Source organism: Artemia franciscana, chromosome 10 (genome assembly GCF_032884065.1).
Source record: "Artemia franciscana chromosome 10, ASM3288406v1, whole genome shotgun sequence".
Lineage (NCBI taxonomy): Eukaryota > Metazoa > Arthropoda > Branchiopoda > Anostraca > Artemiidae > Artemia > Artemia franciscana.
Genome location: NC_088872.1, coordinates 50,697,705 through 50,716,258, shown reverse-complemented (window position 1 = coordinate 50,716,258; position 18,554 = coordinate 50,697,705). Strand labels below are relative to the sequence as shown.

Here is an 18,554-nt window from a genome sequence, read left to right as displayed (position 1 = left end):
GGACAGAAGAAATAGAAGAACAGAAGAAATAGAAACCTACAATAACTTAAACTCAAGACAACCAGAAATTACTATTAAAGAATAAATGAAACCCAAAACGAACAGGAATTAAACAAACAATCATAGCAAAAAACATACGACAGGTAGCCTACTAATATAAATGATTAACTAAATCTAAAAGGAGTAAGCTTAAGTTGAATTTGCAGATCAAGCTTAAAATGAACAAAAATATTAAAATAAGAACCATATCTAGCCCCTGGGTATAACTTATAAAACCTGCCCCCAGGTCCTGGGGGTTGTGTCGACACCGGAATTTTTGTTATCTGATCTTTGAGCTATTTTTAACAAAGTGGTTATCTCAAAAATTTTATCGGATGCATTCGGTAAAAAGGGTTTTTTTGGGGTGGGTGGGCTAGTTGGCCTCCAATCTTTTTACTCTCAAAAACTGAACTAAAACTTTAAATTTCCAATCAAATGAGCCCTCTGAAGTTTATACGACCATCCCTTCCATAAGAGCCACATTTGACCCCAGGGTATAACTTACAGCGCCCGTCCTCGGTCCTGGGGGGTTGTGTTGGCCCCGGAGTTTTCCTTGTATGATTTTTGAACTATTTAAAAAAAAATGGCTATTTCAAAGTTCTTGTAAGATGAGTTTGAGGAAAAAGTGCCTAGAGGGGGTGGGGGGCTAGTTGCTGTCTGCTTTCTTTTAACTCTTAAAAAGCGATATAGAACTATCAATTTTGAATCAAATGAGCCCTCTCTAAAGTTTATACGAGCATTTCTTCCATAAGGACCATATATGCCCCCAGGGCATAACTTACAACACCTGCCCTCGGGCCGTGGGGGTTGTTTCGACACCTGATTTTTTTTACCTGACCTTTAAACTATTTTTAACAAAATGGCTATCTCAGAATTTTTATCGGATTCATTTTGAGAAAGAGGGGGTGTGGGGGGACTAGTATCTCAAAGTTCTTATCGGATGGGTTTGAGGAAAAATGAGCTTGGGGGTAGTTGCCCTCCGATCTCTTTTCACTTTTAAAAAATTATCTAGAGCTTTCAATTTTCAATCGAAATAGCCCTCTCTGAAGTTTATACGAGCATTCCTTCCATAGGAACCATATATGCCCCCAGGATATAACATACAGCGATTGCCCCCGGGCTTTGGGGGGATGTGTTGACACTAGAGTTTTTGTTATATGATCTTTGAACTATTTAAAAAAAATTCAAAGCTCTTATTGGATTGGTTTGAGGAAAAAAGGGCGTGGGGGGGCTAGTTGCCCTCCGATTTCTTTTGACTCTTAAATTGCTCTATAACTTTCAATATCCTATTAAATGAGCCCTCTCTGAAGTTTATATGAGCGTCCCTTTTATAAGAACCATATATACCTCCAGGGTATAACTTACAACGCCTGCCCTCGGGACCTAGGAGTTGTGTTGAAACCTTAGTTTTTTATATGACCTTTAAACTATTTTTAACAAAATGGCTATATCAAAATTTTGTCGGATGCATTTGGGGGAAAAGGGGCGTAGTGGGATAGTATCTCAAAGTTCTTATCGTATGGGCTTGAGAAAAAAAGGGCGAAGAGGGGGGGGGGGGTAGTTGCCCTTCGATCTCTTTTAACTCTTAAAAAGTGCTCTAGAACTTTTAATTTCCAATCAAATGAGCCCTCTCTGAAGTTTATACGAGCAGCCCTTCCATAGGAACCATAGGCCACCAGGCCATAACTTACAAGAGTTGCCTCCGGGCCCTGGGGGGTTTTGCTGACGCTGGAGTTTTTGTTATATGATCTTCGAACTATTTTAACAAAATGGCTACCTCAAATTTTTTTTCTGATGCACTTGGTAAAAAGGGCATGGGGGGGCTAGTTGCCCTCCGATCATTTTTGACTCTTAAAAAAGTCACTAGAACTTCCGATGTCCAATCGAATGAGCCCCCTCCGAAGTTTATATGACGACCCTTCCATATGAAGTGCCTTAAAAATAAAAACAATAAACAAATAAATAATTAAACATTTAGCCGTATGGCCTTTACTATAGGCGGCACTGTAGCGCTGACTCTGATCAGAACTTTCAATTTAACCTTTTTAGCGTTATGTTTTATAATGCTCACTGAACACAATTTGCTAGAACAAAAAAATTGTGGTTAATAGCAAATTTTAGCTGAATTATATATTAGGAAGTTTTTCGTAAACATCAGTAAATTCATGGCAATCAAACCCTCCATTGAATTCTATTTTATTGAAAATATTATCGATTATTATATTGTAAATTGTCTCATGTAATACTAATCTATTTTGATGGAAGATTTGTCAGAAGTATAAATGTTAATCCTGTATGGAAACAATTTCTTTTATTTGTTTATGTTTTTTACTGAAATTTTTATTAAAATTAGAATTTCTGTGAAGTCATAATGACCAGCACAGTAGTGAAACCACACTGATAAGCATAGGCACAAACACAGACTCTACTGCCACGACTACTAACAACTGACTGAAGCACTACGCCTTCTTAGGACAACACAGCTACGCACGTTCCTCCATCCTAATCTACTCAAAGCCACCCTCTTTACACCCTCCCACGAAGTTCAAATTTCTCTTAAATCCTCCCTTTATGCCTCTCCCTGCCCAATTCGGGGACAACTTCCTTTTCATTTGGCCCTAGATATTTGCCCGAAAAGTACATCTTATTTGCCCGAAAATTGAAAAAAACAACAACAAAATAATTGCTGAGTAAATTTGTATGCATGTCGTATTCGTCATCTAAAATATATGGTGTATGAATAATTTAAAACAAATCGGTGTTGCAATTTCTGAATTTATTCTTTAAATTTGTCTAGAATCATATTCTAAGTAAATTGAACATAGTGTTAACCTCTTTCCATAATCTGTTGAATGTGCTTTGAATTCTTAGAACTCTATTGTGGGTTTTTAGAATACGAAAATATTTGGAATGTTATTTGCTCTAGAATAAATTTTGCATAATTCTATAAGTTCTAAATCCTGCCGGCGTGTTATATATGTGATGATGTGGAATTAAATTGTAGATACTCTTGGCATAATTTTCTTTTTTAAATATTTTGTAAAAAAAAAAAAATCATATTTTAGTCTCATCTCTGAGGAAAATCTTGAAGCTTTCTGCAAATACAAATTATGTGGATTTTTTCTTTTTTTATGTTGATTTTGACTCATGCCGATAGTCATTTAAACTCTTAACGAGAAATTATTTAACATTTTATTTACAGACAGCAGCTTTGGATTGATTCTATGCCATCTTTGGCTCTATAGACTATAGGTCTATAAACTATAGCTATAGATTTGTTGGTAAATCTGTTTAGAAATGTTTTTTTTTTAAACAATATTCGTATTTTCGCCTTTTTTATGTAAAGGAACTCGAAGCTTTCCTCAAATAAAAATTATGCTGATTTTTTTTTCTATTCGGTATTTATTTTGACAAGTATTTAAACACTTAACGGATGATTTTTATGGCACTTAGTATTAACCAAGTGACACATGGCGATCGCAAATTCTGTCGGTCTGTCTGTCCCGGTTTTGCTACTTTAGGCACTTTCAGGTAAGTTAGGACGATGAAATTTGGCAGGCGTATCAGGGACCGTACCAGATTAAATTAGAAATAGTCGTTTTCCTGATTTTACCATCTGGGGGGGGGGGGGGCGATTAATTCGGAAAAAAATGATGTATTTTTAACTTACGAACGGGTGATGGGATCTTAATGAAATTTGATGTTTAGAAGGATTTTGTGTCTCAGAGCTCTTATTTTAAATTCTGACCAGATCCGGAGACATTGGGGGGAGTTGGAAGGGGGGAACCTAAAATCTTGGAAAACGCTTAGAGTGGAGGGATCGGGACGAAACTTGGTGGGGAAAATAAGCAGAAGTCCTAGATACGTGATTGACATAACTGGGACGAATCTGCTCTGTCTGGAGGAGTTGGGGGGGGGGTTAATTCTCAAAAATTAGAAAAAATGAGGTATTTTTAACTTACAAAGGAGTGATCGGATTTTAATGAAATTTGAGGTTTGGAAGAATATCGTTTCTCAGAGCTCTTATTTTAAATCCCGACTGGATCCGGTGAGATTGGGGGGAATTGAGAGGGGAAACCTAAAATCTTGGAAAACGCTTAGAGTGGAGGGATCAGGATGAAATTTGGTGGGAAAAATAAGCAAAAGTCCTAGATACGTGATTGACGTAACCGGGATGGATCCGCTCTCTTCGGGGGAGTTGGGGGTAAGATTAATTCTGAAAAATTAGAAAAATGAGGTATTTTCAACTTACGAAGGAGTGATCGGATCTTAATGAAATTTGATGTTTGGAAGGATATCGTGTCTCGGAGTTCTTATGTTGAATCCCGACCGGATCTGGTTACATTGGGGGGAGTTAGGGGACCTAAAATCTTGAAAAACGCTTAGAGTGGAGGGATAAGAATGAAACTTGATGGGAAAAATAATTACAAGTGCTAGATACGTGTTTGACATAACCTGAACGGATCCGCTCTCTTTGGGGGAGTTGGGGGGGGAGAGGGTTAATTCTAAAAAATAGAAAAAATGAGGTGTTGTCAATTTACGAAAGAGTGATCGAATTTTAATGAAATTTCATATTTAGAAGGACCTCGAAACTCAGATCTCTTTTTTTAAATCCCGACCGGATCCAGTGTCATTAGGTGGGGGCAATTTTGGAAAACGCTTAAAGCGGAGAGATCAGGATGAAACGTGGTAGAAAGAATAAGCACAAGTCCAAGATAGGTGACTGACATAACCGGACCGGATCCGCTCTCTTTGGTGGAGTTGAGGGGGGGGGGAGTAATTTGCAAAAATTAGAAAAAATGAGGTATTTGTAACTTAAGAACGGGTGATCAGATCTTAATGAAATTTGATATCTAGAAGGATCTTGTGTTTTAGAGCTCTCATTTTAAATGCCGACCAGATCCGATGACATTGATGGGAGTTGGAGGGGGAAACCGGAATTCTTGGAAAACGTGAAAAACGAGGTATCTTACGAATGGGTGATCGGATCTTAATGAATTTGATATTTAGAAGTACCCCGTGACTCAGAGCTCTTATTTTAAATCCCGGCCGGCATTAAGCCTCTGATTTTCCTTTTAAAGCAATCTATTGATTCTTAGAATTTTGCTAGAGCTCATACCATATGAGTTCTTGGCTCTTCCGACCTTGTCACAAGTACCATATGAGCTCTTAGCTCTTGTTTTATATCAATTTTACAGACAGTAGCTTCGGGGCTGAGTTTATTCCATGGATTCTTTGGCTATTGTTTATATTTTTTATTTACTATTTTTTATTCATAATTTTGAGTTTTTGATTCATAATTTTTGAAATTTACTTCCATTAAAAGCAGGCATGTATGCAAGAACTTTCCTGGGGGATATACAAAATTTCGATAATTTATATGAAAAGTACAAGAAATTATGGAAAACTTGCGATCTCAGGGGAGCTTGGGCCAAATCCCCCCCCCCTGGTACGTCCACGATTGAAATCATCAGTAACTCTAATGATCTATTTTAATTTACTTGCTCATGTGCGAAGTATCAAATACTAAGATATCCAAGGGGTCATGTTGCCAACTCTCCAAGAAACTACGGAAGAATAATTTCAAATAAAGTCAAAACTGTTGAAGAATATCTGCAAATAAAACTAAAAATATCTGTCAGGTAAAACTTTTAAGAAGATAGTGAATAAAATAAAAAGTCGGAATATCCTGGCTCCACGTGCGGAAACGAAAATATATCAACGAAAGGGAAAACCAAAGAAAACTAGACTAAACAGATACCATACAATAAATTAATCTGAAAAGATGAAAACTATATATGTGGATAATAAGGGAGAAAGAAATAAAGACACGCACAAGTGAATTACTATTACTTTGCTGTATTTATTGTTTGTATTTGGTTGAATTTGGTCTATGTGAAAGATCAAGTGACTGATTAGATTAATTCAATCCCAAGCTTGAATTAATTGTTGGTTGTGTTAGTGTTGTTAGTTCCAAATGGTTTTTTTATTGATAATTTTTTTCTTTAAGAAGTGACACTCGGTTATATATTACACCGGGTACCTGAAGTGGTTCCAAGTTTGAGGGAATAGGATACAATCTTGATTTGCCCTCGAAAAAGTTTTGCATACACGCCTTTTGCACAGTTGCAGCCATATCATTTTAGATTGATTATACCAGATTAAATTAGGTCAGTTTTATGGGTAGATTGTTTGAATCGAATAGGGACGACTTTATTCCAAACTTGTATTAGTTGTTGTTGTTTTTCAGATCGTTTTCCTTATTAACAGGGTATTTTTTTCAGAAAAGAAATACTCGGTTATACATTGCACAGGGTATCTGAAGTCATGGGCTCCTAGCAAACTAGGCGCTGTTCACAATAGCTACAGAGATGATGGGTCTGACGTTGAATCCTGTAACCTCTCTTGTCTAGTAGGTTTTTCCTTCTTAATTCGTTTCCTCTTTATCAACTTTCTTTATCTTTTTCTCTTTATGTTATTCTCTTTACCTTTATCTCTTATCAGTTCCAAAACACCAAATCAAAGAGTATGAAAAATTGATAGAAGAGAAAACTAAACTTTATGTTTGATAAGTAACAATCAGTTACTTATCCAGCTATCTAGCTATATCCCTGTCAACTTTCTTTAACTTATTGTCTTTATCGTTTTCCCTTTACCACTTTCTCTTTTCAGTTATAATCCCAAAGCAGCAAGTTCAGGAAACTCATAAAAGAGGAAATTAAAGTTCATATTTGATGAGTAACAACCAACACCATCTAGACTTATTCTTTATAATCATGAAGTTAATCGACTTTTCTACAAATTTTCTTTTTCGTTGACACTAGCGCCAGTTCCTGTTCTTAAAGTTATCCGGACTCTTTGATTCAGTTTGTCTTTTTCTTGAACTACTACCGATTGCTATTTATCTCTTAATATATTTGAAATTATATTCACCAAAAAAGGATAAAACTAATGTTCCTTTCAGTTATGAATCTTTTTTGCCAGTACCATGATGTTTGAATAGTCTCTGATAGACATAAGCATTAATGACGTGACCTATTAGAGCTTAATCTTATAAATTCTTCTTAGAAAGGCTATTCAAGCCTTTATTTTATTCAATAAAGGTTATTTATTTCAAACTTTACAATCGCATTTCTTTCTGAAACTTAAATCTACACTAATTTTACCAATTACAACAATTATTCTAATTTTTTTTATTATTACGCTGAAAAAAAAATGCCAAGAAACACCAAACGCTTGATGACGTTGATTTGCTTTTTCGTTGATACTAGCGCCAGTTCCTGTTCTTAAAGTTATCCTTTATTTAGACTCTTTGATTCAGTTTGCCTTATTCTTGAATTACTACTGAGTACTATTTACCACTTAATATATTCTAAAATATATTCACCGAAAAAGGATAAAAATAATGTTCCTGTCACTTATGAATCTTTTTTTGCCAATATTCTGATATTTGAATAGCCCCTGATAGACATAATCATTAATGACGTGACCTATCAGAGCCTAATCTTGTAAATTCTTCTTAGAAAGGAAGAAGAATTTATGGTTTCAAGGATTTGGAGAGGATTTTTCTAAAAGAAGCCTCTAAATATACCTTTAATTAAAAACACTTATCTTTGGGGAAGAATAGGCTGTGTCAACTTTTTAACATTCTTAGGAATAATCTCATTTACGTCAAGCATGCAGGGCTACCAAATCAAGAGTTTTCAATCTTTTTCATAAAGGCGTAAAAATTGGAAACAGGAAGATATTTCGAAGGAGGACTGAACAAGTTTCGAATTGACAGGTCAAGATGAAACTGCTTAAATTCTTGAAGTCTTGCGTCAATACTGAAAACTTAATTTAAAATGAAAAAGAAAATACTTATAAATTTGCTCTCCAAGGAAAGTAGAAATATTAAGACGATATCTTGGGCGACAAGTGTATCTTTCACGAATAGTTTGTTACACATCTAAAAAAAAAACTTTGTTTTATTATTATGTTATATTACTATCATATTATATTATTATTTTCTATATTTTTAGCATTTCATTATTATATTATTACTTACATATTATATATAATTTACATATTTTTAAAACCTGACCATGGTACAAAAAAAGGGCCATGAAATTTGTAGCTGGAGTGCATGAGATTTTTTTTTTCGAACCGATTTTTTGTAGATTATGAGGAGTAGTTGGTAATTTTTATAGGTTAGGTTTCAAACAGTTCTTGGTAACGAACTTTAAGTAAGGAGCGGTCTGGCTCAATAGTAACCGAAACTCTAGAAATCGGAATTTTGATACCAATATTATCTGATTTCAAGTATATGAGTTTCATTAAGTTTAGTTTTACCTGTCAAAGGCTACGAGGCTGCAAGAATTAGACTGATTTTCGATAAAAGAGGTGAAAACCCCCTGAAAGTAATAGAATATTGGGAGCGGATGAAGATCCAGCTAATCTTTTATGAAGTTAATCCAGTAAGTGTTAAAATAAGCTGTTGTCGTTAATAGTGGTAGTAGTAATATTGCTTCTTAGTACAACTTTAATATTATTTTAATATTAAATTAAGCACATTTTTAATATTAATTTAATATTAATTACAACTTTAATATTATTTTAATATTAAATTAAGCACATTTTTAACATTAAAGTAATATTAAACTTTTATAATATTAACATGCATTAAATTTAATATTAAAATAATATTAAAGTTGTACTAAAAAGCAATATTACTACTAACACTACTAACGACAACAACTCTGTAGCTTCAAGCCCCCCGAAGCCAACACAGTCACGCATGATTCTCCTCCATCCCAGTTTATTCAAAGCCCCCTCCTTAAACCCTCCCAAGAAGGCCTAATTTCCTTTAGTTCTTCTTTATGACCTCCTCCTACCCCTTTTGGGGTTGATGTGATTTTTGTTTTTCCCTAGAGGGTTAGTCAAAAAGGACCGTCTTTGTCATTAGGTTATCATTAATCTGACTTTGTCTTGTATGAAGATTCATATAATCCTTAAAAGAAGACCATTTTAGGCATTCAAGATACGGTGAAACAATTTTTATGTCTGAATCTCTTATTTCCGCTCTTTTTCTGAGATCGAGAATAAAGGACATGACACGTTATGGGGGAAAACCCCTTGAAACCTCTAGATATCTCAAGGGCCAAATAAGTTTGGAGTCAAAACCTAAGTTATGACTCAATCTAAATTTGACTCTCCAAAAATCTCATATTATGCATTGAGGTATCATAGAAAAAACTACTACTGCTACAATTAACAATTTACTTTAGCACCAAGCCGCCTGAGGCCAATACAGCTGCGTACGCTCCTCATTCATCCTGAATCTATTAAAAATTCTCTCTTTACACTCTCCCAATAAAGTACACAGGGAAAACCTTCCTACTAGTGTCTCTCATCGTGAAAGATCGTTTTTTTAACAGAAGACTTTAACAATTTATCAACTAGTTTTCTCTTATCTTTATGCTGAACTTATCAAAAAAAAAAAAAATAATAATAATAGAATCATCTTTGGACTAATGAGAAATTTCTAAAAGTCAACGAATTGTCATAGAAACGCAAATTAATAATGTTTTGATTTTTCCAATGGAAGTCCGTGTGATCTTATAAAGCCCACTCATCAATACGGAATTTGATTTTTTTTTTTTTTTTTCTCTCTCTCTCTCTCTTTGAATCGTTTTTTTCCCGTCCTTTATATCTCGTTACTTGAATTTCGTAGGTCAGAGATATAAATAAAAACCTATACAGCCAGTGGCGTAATTTCATCAGAATCCTGGGGAGGGGGGGGGACAAAGTTTTAGCCAATTTACCCAAATCAAGTGAAAATGAGAGTGAAAACTGAAAAATGAGCAATATAGTACCATAAAAGTAAAGATATACTAAAGAAAACTGACACGTTTCTGTGAATGCTTGAATTATGCTGGCTTATCTTAGTTTCGACAAGATCTTTGAAGAAACCAAATTTTAGCTGGGAGGGCCGAGCTATGAGAGGTGCAGTTACACTCCCCCGTGCCCCATAGTAAATTACGCCCCTGTATATAGCCCAACCATTCGAGAAGAAATTCTTGATTTCTAACCAAGATTTGTTTCCCATTTTGTGAATCGTGTCCTTTTGGCTAGTTATTTTTACTCCACATTCTTGACCTGTTGAAACACTATCTTTCACCTCCCTCCATTACAGACATGCTGGATATTTCAGTAGGGAATCCTGAAGTAAGGAAAACAGCAACAGAGCTTGAAAAATAATATAAAAAAATATAATATAATAAAAATAAATAATATATTCCGTTATAGTCTATGTAAGTAGTACTAGCTATTTCTGCAAATGTCGAAATTTTTTGGCATACAAAAATTTAAAAAAAAGAATTCTATTGTCAAAAATTGAGAATGACAGTTTTGATCCATATCTCATCATATTTGCGATATTTTGCTTAAGGATTGCGCAGTTTTTGTAGATAGCTGCTGAAACTCTACCTTCAACTCTGACTTTTATCCTCCAATCAGTATATATTTTTGGTACATTTAATGCTTACAAACCAGCTAGTGAGTGACCTCCTGCTTTACTTTTTATTTCAAGGTCGCTGTTGGACGGATACAGCCTTCCGTTTTATCTCCTCAAGGTCTTAGAGGACGAATCATTAGCAAAAGTGGAAAAAATCCCGAAGAAGTTCAACTAGAATATATTTCCAGGCATGCTGTCGACGGAAAGTTTACTTTTATGGAACAAAAGTAAGAGGTTGTCTTAACATAGAAAAAGTTCAAGGATGGGTTCCAACTAGTTTCCATGAAAAACATTCCTTAAAAAAGAACTTAATGAGTTCAAGAAAACAATTGAGAAATACCTAAGAGCAAATAAAACTGTTTAATAACATATCGGTAAAGGGCTATTGAATGTTTAAATCAAAAGGTATTACCAAGTTTTCAAATGGTATTACCAGTTTTCAAAATGAAAACTAAAAACAAAATAAAAAGTTTTCAAAATGAAAATTTTATTCTCAAGGCCAAAGAAAAGTCGGTTTTTCTACCTATAGAAATAGTTCAATGATGGGTCCCAACTAATTTCCATGAAAAATGTTCCTTAAGGAAGAACTTAATGAGCTCAAGAAAACAATTGAATAATACCTAGGAACAAAGAAAACTATTTAATAAAATATCGCTAAAGAGCTATTGGATGTTTAAATCAAAACGTATTACCAAGTTTTCAATTGCTATTACCAGTTTTCAAAATAAAAACTGGGCTTTAGACAAATATTTTACAGGAGAGTGAGAAAGAGAAAAGTTAGCATCCTTTACTTAAATTTTTTTCTGGCATGCACTTGTTTTTGTTTTTATTTTCACGTGAGGTCGGCTTTCCCCCTCCCGCCATAGAAAAAGCTCAAGGGCGGCTCCTAATTAGTTTCCGGGAAACTTTTTCCTTAAAAAAACCTTAATGAGTTCAAGAAAGTAATTGGGAAATACCTAGGAGGAAAGAAAATTAAACTATGTGGTGTTTTTTTCTATTCTTTTTTTTGTCAATTTAGTTCTTCTTTTTATCATTATATTATCATATATTTATCATTATATTATCATTTTCTTTTCATCATATATTTTATCACCCTACTTCTGCTCTTTATTACTACTTAATATTATGTTTAATCCTTGTTAATGCACTTGTTAATTTAAACAACACGTCCTATCAACTTCTTTGATGTTAAAACCCGAAAAGGAATCAGAAAGACTTAATTAACAGTCCATGAGATCATTAAAGCATTTAATTAGACCACTAAAGACCATTAAATTCATTTCATTAGACCATTTAAACCATTTAACTGATCAATTAACAAGAGGCTGAGAAGCTTTGGTTTTTAGTTACGTACGTGAGCAAGGATAGTATTCCATGAAGTGCATTAAATTCATGTAGTCAATTGGCTTTTGAAAAAATTTTTAGTGCTTTTTTTATCATTCGCTGATCTTCCCTGATTTTATCTTTTGTTTTTTATCATTCTTTGACAACTCTTGTTAATACACTTGGAATTGTAAAAACCAGTCAGTCAGTTAAAGAAAAGCATAAAGAAAAAATTTTATCCTTTTTTATACCAAACTTGAAGAAAAAACCGAAGGAGTTGGTTAGCTTTGCCTTTGAATGACTCAATTAGTTTAGTCATTTAAAACATATGACTAGCCACCAGGTTCAAAAAGGTTAAAGAACACTGGCCTGTATTAATCGCACCTATTGATTCCAATTTTCGGTTTGCTCTGAATAACATCTTCAAAAATTAAATTGTCCGGAGTCTCGTTCAGGGAAATTCTTTGTACGAAAATGACAAAATATTCAAGTGATCAAAAGGGATTTTTGTGGAATCCTTGGGGGGGGCAAGTTATACTTTTGGTGTGGAGCCAGAAGAGAATTTCTACTGATTCCTTCTGCTATTTCAGCCGTTGGAAGAGTTTTGCTTAAGTACACAAAAGTATTTTGCCCTTAGAAATTAATGAGTTAAATGGAGACTTATTGAGACGTTTTAAGACTTATTATTTGTTTATTTATGAAGCTTATTTATTAAGCGTATATTCTGTGATTCACCATTCAGAGCTTCTGATTGGTACATTGTTGCTGATGCCTGTAATGATGAGTGCAAAATTATGAAAAACAATAAACCAGTCTTCTTTCAGAATTTGATCTGTTAAAAGAAAAAAAATGTTCCTCTCAGCTCAAAAGTTGACTTTCTTGAAAACTATACATACTTTGAACAGTATGGTTTAGTTTTTCAAAACGTCGACGACAAGTAAAAAATAAATCACTATAATCATCAAAATAAAAGACAGAAGTAATGAAAGTTAACTGATATATAATGATATTACCTCGAGGAAGTCTCAGTAATTCAAGATCTGCTTCACTGTAATTTATTTTTATTATTCAGTGCTGTAAATGTAAAAAATAAAAAATTGGCCCTTATTATTGGCCAGTATTATTGGCCCAGAAAGTTTCATGTTAAGAAATTTATTAAGCAGGCAAACTTGCAAGTTGTTGCAAGTAGTCACAATCACAGTCGCAAAGGGTGACAGCTACAGTAACAGTAGTAGTAGCAAAAGTGGTCCTGAAAGTATTAAGTTAATACCCTTAGCCTTTCTAAAATTGCAATTTCTCCCTTTTGCTAGTCTGAATCCACACAATGAACTTTGATAAAATTTTTATATCAACTAACATTTTCAGAGGTGTCACCTTAACACCCTTAGGTTTTTAGACGTTCCCAGAATCGATCATTCCCCCTCTTCCAATTATAAATCCTTTATGTAAAGAGTGGGTGAATTGCATAATTTACAGCCCTTGTCCCGGGGGGGGGGGTCAGCCTCGCCGGAAACATAGTTATTAGACTTTTTGAATATTTTGGACAAAGTGTATTTTTTTCAAAATTCTGATCAGTATTGGGGATGAAGAATCTCAGTAGGGCAAGGAGAAAAGGCCTGGCTCCCTCCGATCGCTTTTGAGCATACCTTTAGCATGCTCCGAAAGTCTCAATACCCTCAGCTGTTCCTGAGATATTGTTGATACGCACTTTTGACAACAAGCATCGGTGTGTTTCGATTTTTTTTTTGTACATTCTCCCAGCATTTCCTAAAAATTATTTTAAGTAGTCACAAGTTGTCGCACTCGCAGTCACAGTCGAAACTAGTTGCCGTTGCAGCCCCAGTAGCAGTAGTAGTGACCCTGAAAGTTTCAAGTTAATACCCCTAGCCGTTCCTAAGACATTGCAGATACGCCCTTAATTCCAGCCTGGATGCAAATAGTGTCTTTTGATTTAGTTCGGAATGCCACTCAAAGTTCTCTGAAGTTTCATCTGAATACCCTTAGATTTTGCGGACAGACACAGGATCATGCATTTTCCCTTTCGTAAAAATAAATCCTGTATGTAAACAATGGACTAATTGCATAATTTACGACCCTTGCCTCGTGCGGCTGTGAGGGGCTTGACATCACCGGAGGTATAGTTATTAGACCATTTGACAATTTTGAAGAAAACTTTTTTTTCAAATTTTGGTTGTTTTGGGGGAGTAGGACTTCTAAATAGGGCAAGTTGGAAGGGGCTGGATGCCCTTCGATGACTGTCGCGCGTCTCCTTGAACATGCTTTGAAAGTTTTAGCTATCCCTGAACATTTGCCGATAGGTCCTTTTGACAACTTGCATGCACATAGTGTGTTTTGATTTTGTTCAATTTACCTTTCAAAATTTCCTGAAAGTAGTTGCAAGTAAAAGTAGTCGCAGTTCCAAACAGTTACAGTCACATTCGTTTTTACTCACAGTCTTAAACAGCTTCAGTCACAGTCGCGAGTAGTTGTTGTTGAAGTCGCAAGTAGTCACTGTTGCAAGTCATCTTTGTTGCAGTCGCAAATCGTCACAGTAGTAGTCGCAGTTGCAGTTACAGTATCAGTTGCAGTAGTAGTGACCCTGAAAGTTTCAAGCTAATATCCTTATTCGTTCCGAAGATATTGCAGATTCGCCTCTTTGATAACTTGGATATGCTTAGTGTCTTTTGATTCTATGTACTCCTCAACACTCCCTGAAATTCGGCCCCAATGCCCTTAGCCTTTTCGACACACTTAGGATCAAACACTCCCCCTGTTCCTATTGATAAATGCTGCATGTAAAAATAAACAAATTGCACAACTTGTGCTCTATGCCCCTTGGGCTGTGCTTGACATGGCATCCCGGAGATATAATTGTTAGATCTTTCGACTGTTTCGAACAAAATGGTTTCTAGAAACTTTTAAGCGTTGGTAGTTGGAAAGTTTCAACATGCCTTAAAAGTTTCGACCTTATACCCTCAGCTGTTCCTTAGGTATTGCTGATTTGCCCTTTTGAAGACTACCGTGCATATAGTGTGCTTTGACTGTATTCGGCATCCCTCTTGACATTTTCCCAAAATTCCTCCTTGATACCCTAAGCCTTTTTGGAGACTGAGGATTAGACATACCCACTTTTCCAAACAAAAATCCATACATAATGACAAGGGGCAACTTGCACAACTTACAACCCTCACTCTAGGGCCTGTGAGGGGAGGGGTATGTCAACCCTGGATGCATAGCTATTTGACTTTTGGACTATTTGCAAAAAAATGGCTGTCTAAAAATTTTTATCCGATTTTTTGGAGAAAAGAGGCGTGGGAGGGGGACTGGATGCTCTCCGATCATCTTTAACTCTTGAAAAGGGCATTGGAACTTCAATTTTCAATCGGATGTGCTGCCTCCGAACTTCATGCGACGACCTCTTCAATATGAAGTGGCACTGAAAAAAAATATTAAATAATAATAAGAACCCGTTGAATCATTATTGCCTCTGATTATGAAAACTTGTAGTTTACAGGGTATTCTGACATATATTCTTAATCTCTTTCATTTGCCGTAAAAAATGGTGCACACGGAAAACTGGAGTATTTACATTGATTCAAATATACTCTGATGTCCAAGTAGTTTTGAGATCCGTATACCCTGCATTTAACAGTCAATATCCTTTTATCCTAGGCCTAATATCCAAGCATGATTCCAGGAGCTAAGACATAAACTCTCCTTTGTCGCTAAACTGATAAAATCAAAAAATTTTGTGAAAAATTTGATTGGCTCAAAGTTATGCTAGCTAAAATGTCACTGTGAATGGGCCTTAAGCTAGAATCGTAGGGAACGTTTAGAGTGAAAGATCGTGCGGATAGTTCGTTAGACTCTTAGCAACTAAAGTCTAAAGTGATTTCACTTGATTAGTAGTTTTTAATCAACCGTTTACTAAATCATATACGATTTGCTAAATCATATAGAGATAAACTTCATTTAAAAGCAAATTGCATAAGATTGCATTAAAATATACAGGAGTTATTTGAGCTGTTGAAGAAGAGGGGGGGGGTGAAGCACCTCCTCTCCTGTCTGCTACTTGTGATTTCTAGATGTTCTCTAGCTTAACCTTCAGTTCAGTCTCTATTACTCTTGCGAAACCAAGGTGTTTTCTTAAATTTAACAGTAAATTGATATATGTATTATGATAAAATGAAAATCGTGCGTTAGCTAAATATATCCATTCTAAAATACACGCATTTGTTTGTTTTCTGACTAATCTGTTTTCTATCATCTGTAAAGACACAGGTAGAATTTGTTTTTTGAAGTAAACACATATGCTTAAGTGACTTTGTTTAGTTGCATTGTATATAATTCTTCTTCTTTCTTCTTTTTTGCCATTTTTTACTTCGTTTTTTTTGTGTGTGTGTACTCCTTTACACCAGGGATGTCTATTCTTTTTGTTTTGTCTATCCTCTCTCTCAAACACACACACACACACACACATACACGTACTGACCCTATCTGTGCCTATCTGACTTTAGGTACCTGTCTTACTGACCGTATCTCAAACAGTTGACAGCATGAAAAATATGGTTCGATCCCGCTTTCTAAGGTTATATTTAGAGACAGGTTGAAATGTCCTGGATACGTTTTGCGGGTGAAGTATGACAGGTTGCCAAAGATCGCCCTTGTCAGCCAACCATCTAGGGCCAAATGAAAAGGAAGCCGACCCCGAGTAGGGTGGGAGGATGTCATTTTGAAAGGTTTTAGGGAAATTGAAACTGTTGTAAAGAGGAAGGCTCTGAGTAGATTGGAATGGTAGAGGAGCGTGCGTAGCTTTGTTGGCCTTGGGTTGATTGGTGCTGTTGTGAGCTGTTAGTCGTAGTAGTGGTATATACACACATAATACATACACACACACACACCACCCTCCCTCCTTCATACTCCTTTTTATTTGTTTCCAGAGCTACATTGATTCACGGCTATCTGCCTCAAGAGATACTTGGAACCTCAGTTTACGAGTACCTACACGCTGAAGATATGCTCAGTTTAGCAGCTTCTCATAAAGCTGTCTTACAAAAACTTGAAGAAGTCATCACACCGGTAACTAAATATTATATTACATTGTGTCCTACTTTTTTCCCAATCTGTTTTGAATTGACTAATTTACCAGATAACAGCGAAGATTACCGTAAAGCAATATCTTGGCATTTATCTTTACTTTGTCACTAAGTGCCTCCCAATGCTAGGGAGTCCTGAGGCTCAACTTCATAACGTCAGTGAAAGTTGAATAATAGACAATGATAATTTACTATAAAAAATTTGCATCAGTGGGAGTTGAACCCACTGGCTACTTCCATCTAAGCAGCTACCCCTAACCGTTGAGTTACTAGTTTGAACTTGTCCTCTCACAAAACTGATAGTGATATAAGCCTTAGGACGGAATGATGACCAGTTATTTACCCCCCCCCCCCCCCGCTGCCTTAGAATATGAAAAAAGATCGTTTTCACTATTTCGTAGAAAAAAAATATTTTATTGAATAGTTGATTCATCACGTAATCATTTTCCGGATTCTTAACAGCAGGAATCTGAATAGGCACTATTCCGTTAGAGAACATAATGAATGGACCCAACAATAGCCGCAGTTTTTTCTTTACTTATAGGGAAGTGTTATGTTTGAGGGCATCTATTAAACCAATTTCTTTTTTGTAAAATTTTGAAAACATGAGAAAATAATAAGTAAGGTAGCATAGATGTCCAAAAACAAATTATAGATGCCGTGATGAACAATTAACAAGGTTTGTAGAAGATAAAAATAAATAAGAAATAGAATGTTTGTAATAGAAAAAAAACGTAAAAGAATTAACAGAAAAACACAGACCTTAAATGATTTGTCCTAAGACCATTAGCACTTACTATCAGTTCAATTAATTATAATTACTTAGCCTATATGATAAATTCATTTGCGAAGACAGTGGTCTCTGTGAATCAGGGGCGGATCTAGAAAAATCTCAATATCTTGCTCTTTGGCTAAGACTGTTAGCACTTTTAAAAAAGCTTCTAATTAAACGTATCCTGTGTTTCACTTGCCGTTCTTAAAAAGTTGGGACAAACAGTCAAACTTAATCCTAAAGAGAAAGGTATTGAGGAGGGGGCAAGCCATCATATACGAAATAATTTTTGTTTGTATTGAGAATTTATGTTACTCCTACTTTCATTCTAAAAAAAAATTTTTTTGTCTAATTTTTGTTCGTTTTTCAAATAATGCAGCTAAATCTGGCTCACTCTCCATGAAATATACCCCTACGGGAAAATCCTCCGCGGAAATTTCATCGAACGTGAAATTACATCCTCCCCCTCGTCAAGTTCCCTTCAGACAGTTACATCCTCGCTGAAAATAACAATAATCTTTCAAAATTGTCTGCATAATTTTTATTAGACTCTTTACCTACAGGGTTATTCATGTTTTTTTTAAATCTTCACTTTTAATTCCATGTCCGTCTATAATGTCATTTTTAGTATTAGTGTTGAGCTTCGATAGACAGTCGGGTAGAGATCGGGCGATAATCGGCGGAACAATGGTGACGCATATAAACTCATCAAAGCGCAAAAAATAGGCAATAGCACGAACTTGAAACCTGCATATTGAAATTTTCGCCGAAATATTGCCCTCGCTACTGTGTATATGTACGTTTCCAATAGATATCACGCCCCAAGTGC

General features: G+C 35.3%; 1 protein-coding gene across 4 annotated transcripts in view; it reads left to right on the top strand.

The window, feature by feature from the left end:
• LOC136032330 (protein cycle-like) overlaps nt 1-18,554 on the top strand; it is a 158,159-nt gene that overhangs the window by 116,260 nt on the left and 23,345 nt on the right. For all 4 annotated transcript variants that reach the window (XM_065712643.1, XM_065712642.1, XM_065712641.1 and 1 more), the window contains exons 9-11: nt 6,324-6,451; nt 10,610-10,761; nt 16,798-16,936. In XM_065712643.1, coding sequence (XP_065568715.1) covers nt 6,324-6,451; nt 10,610-10,761; nt 16,798-16,936 — 419 coding nt within the window. The remainder of the gene's footprint in view (nt 1-6,323; nt 6,452-10,609; nt 10,762-16,797; nt 16,937-18,554) is intronic.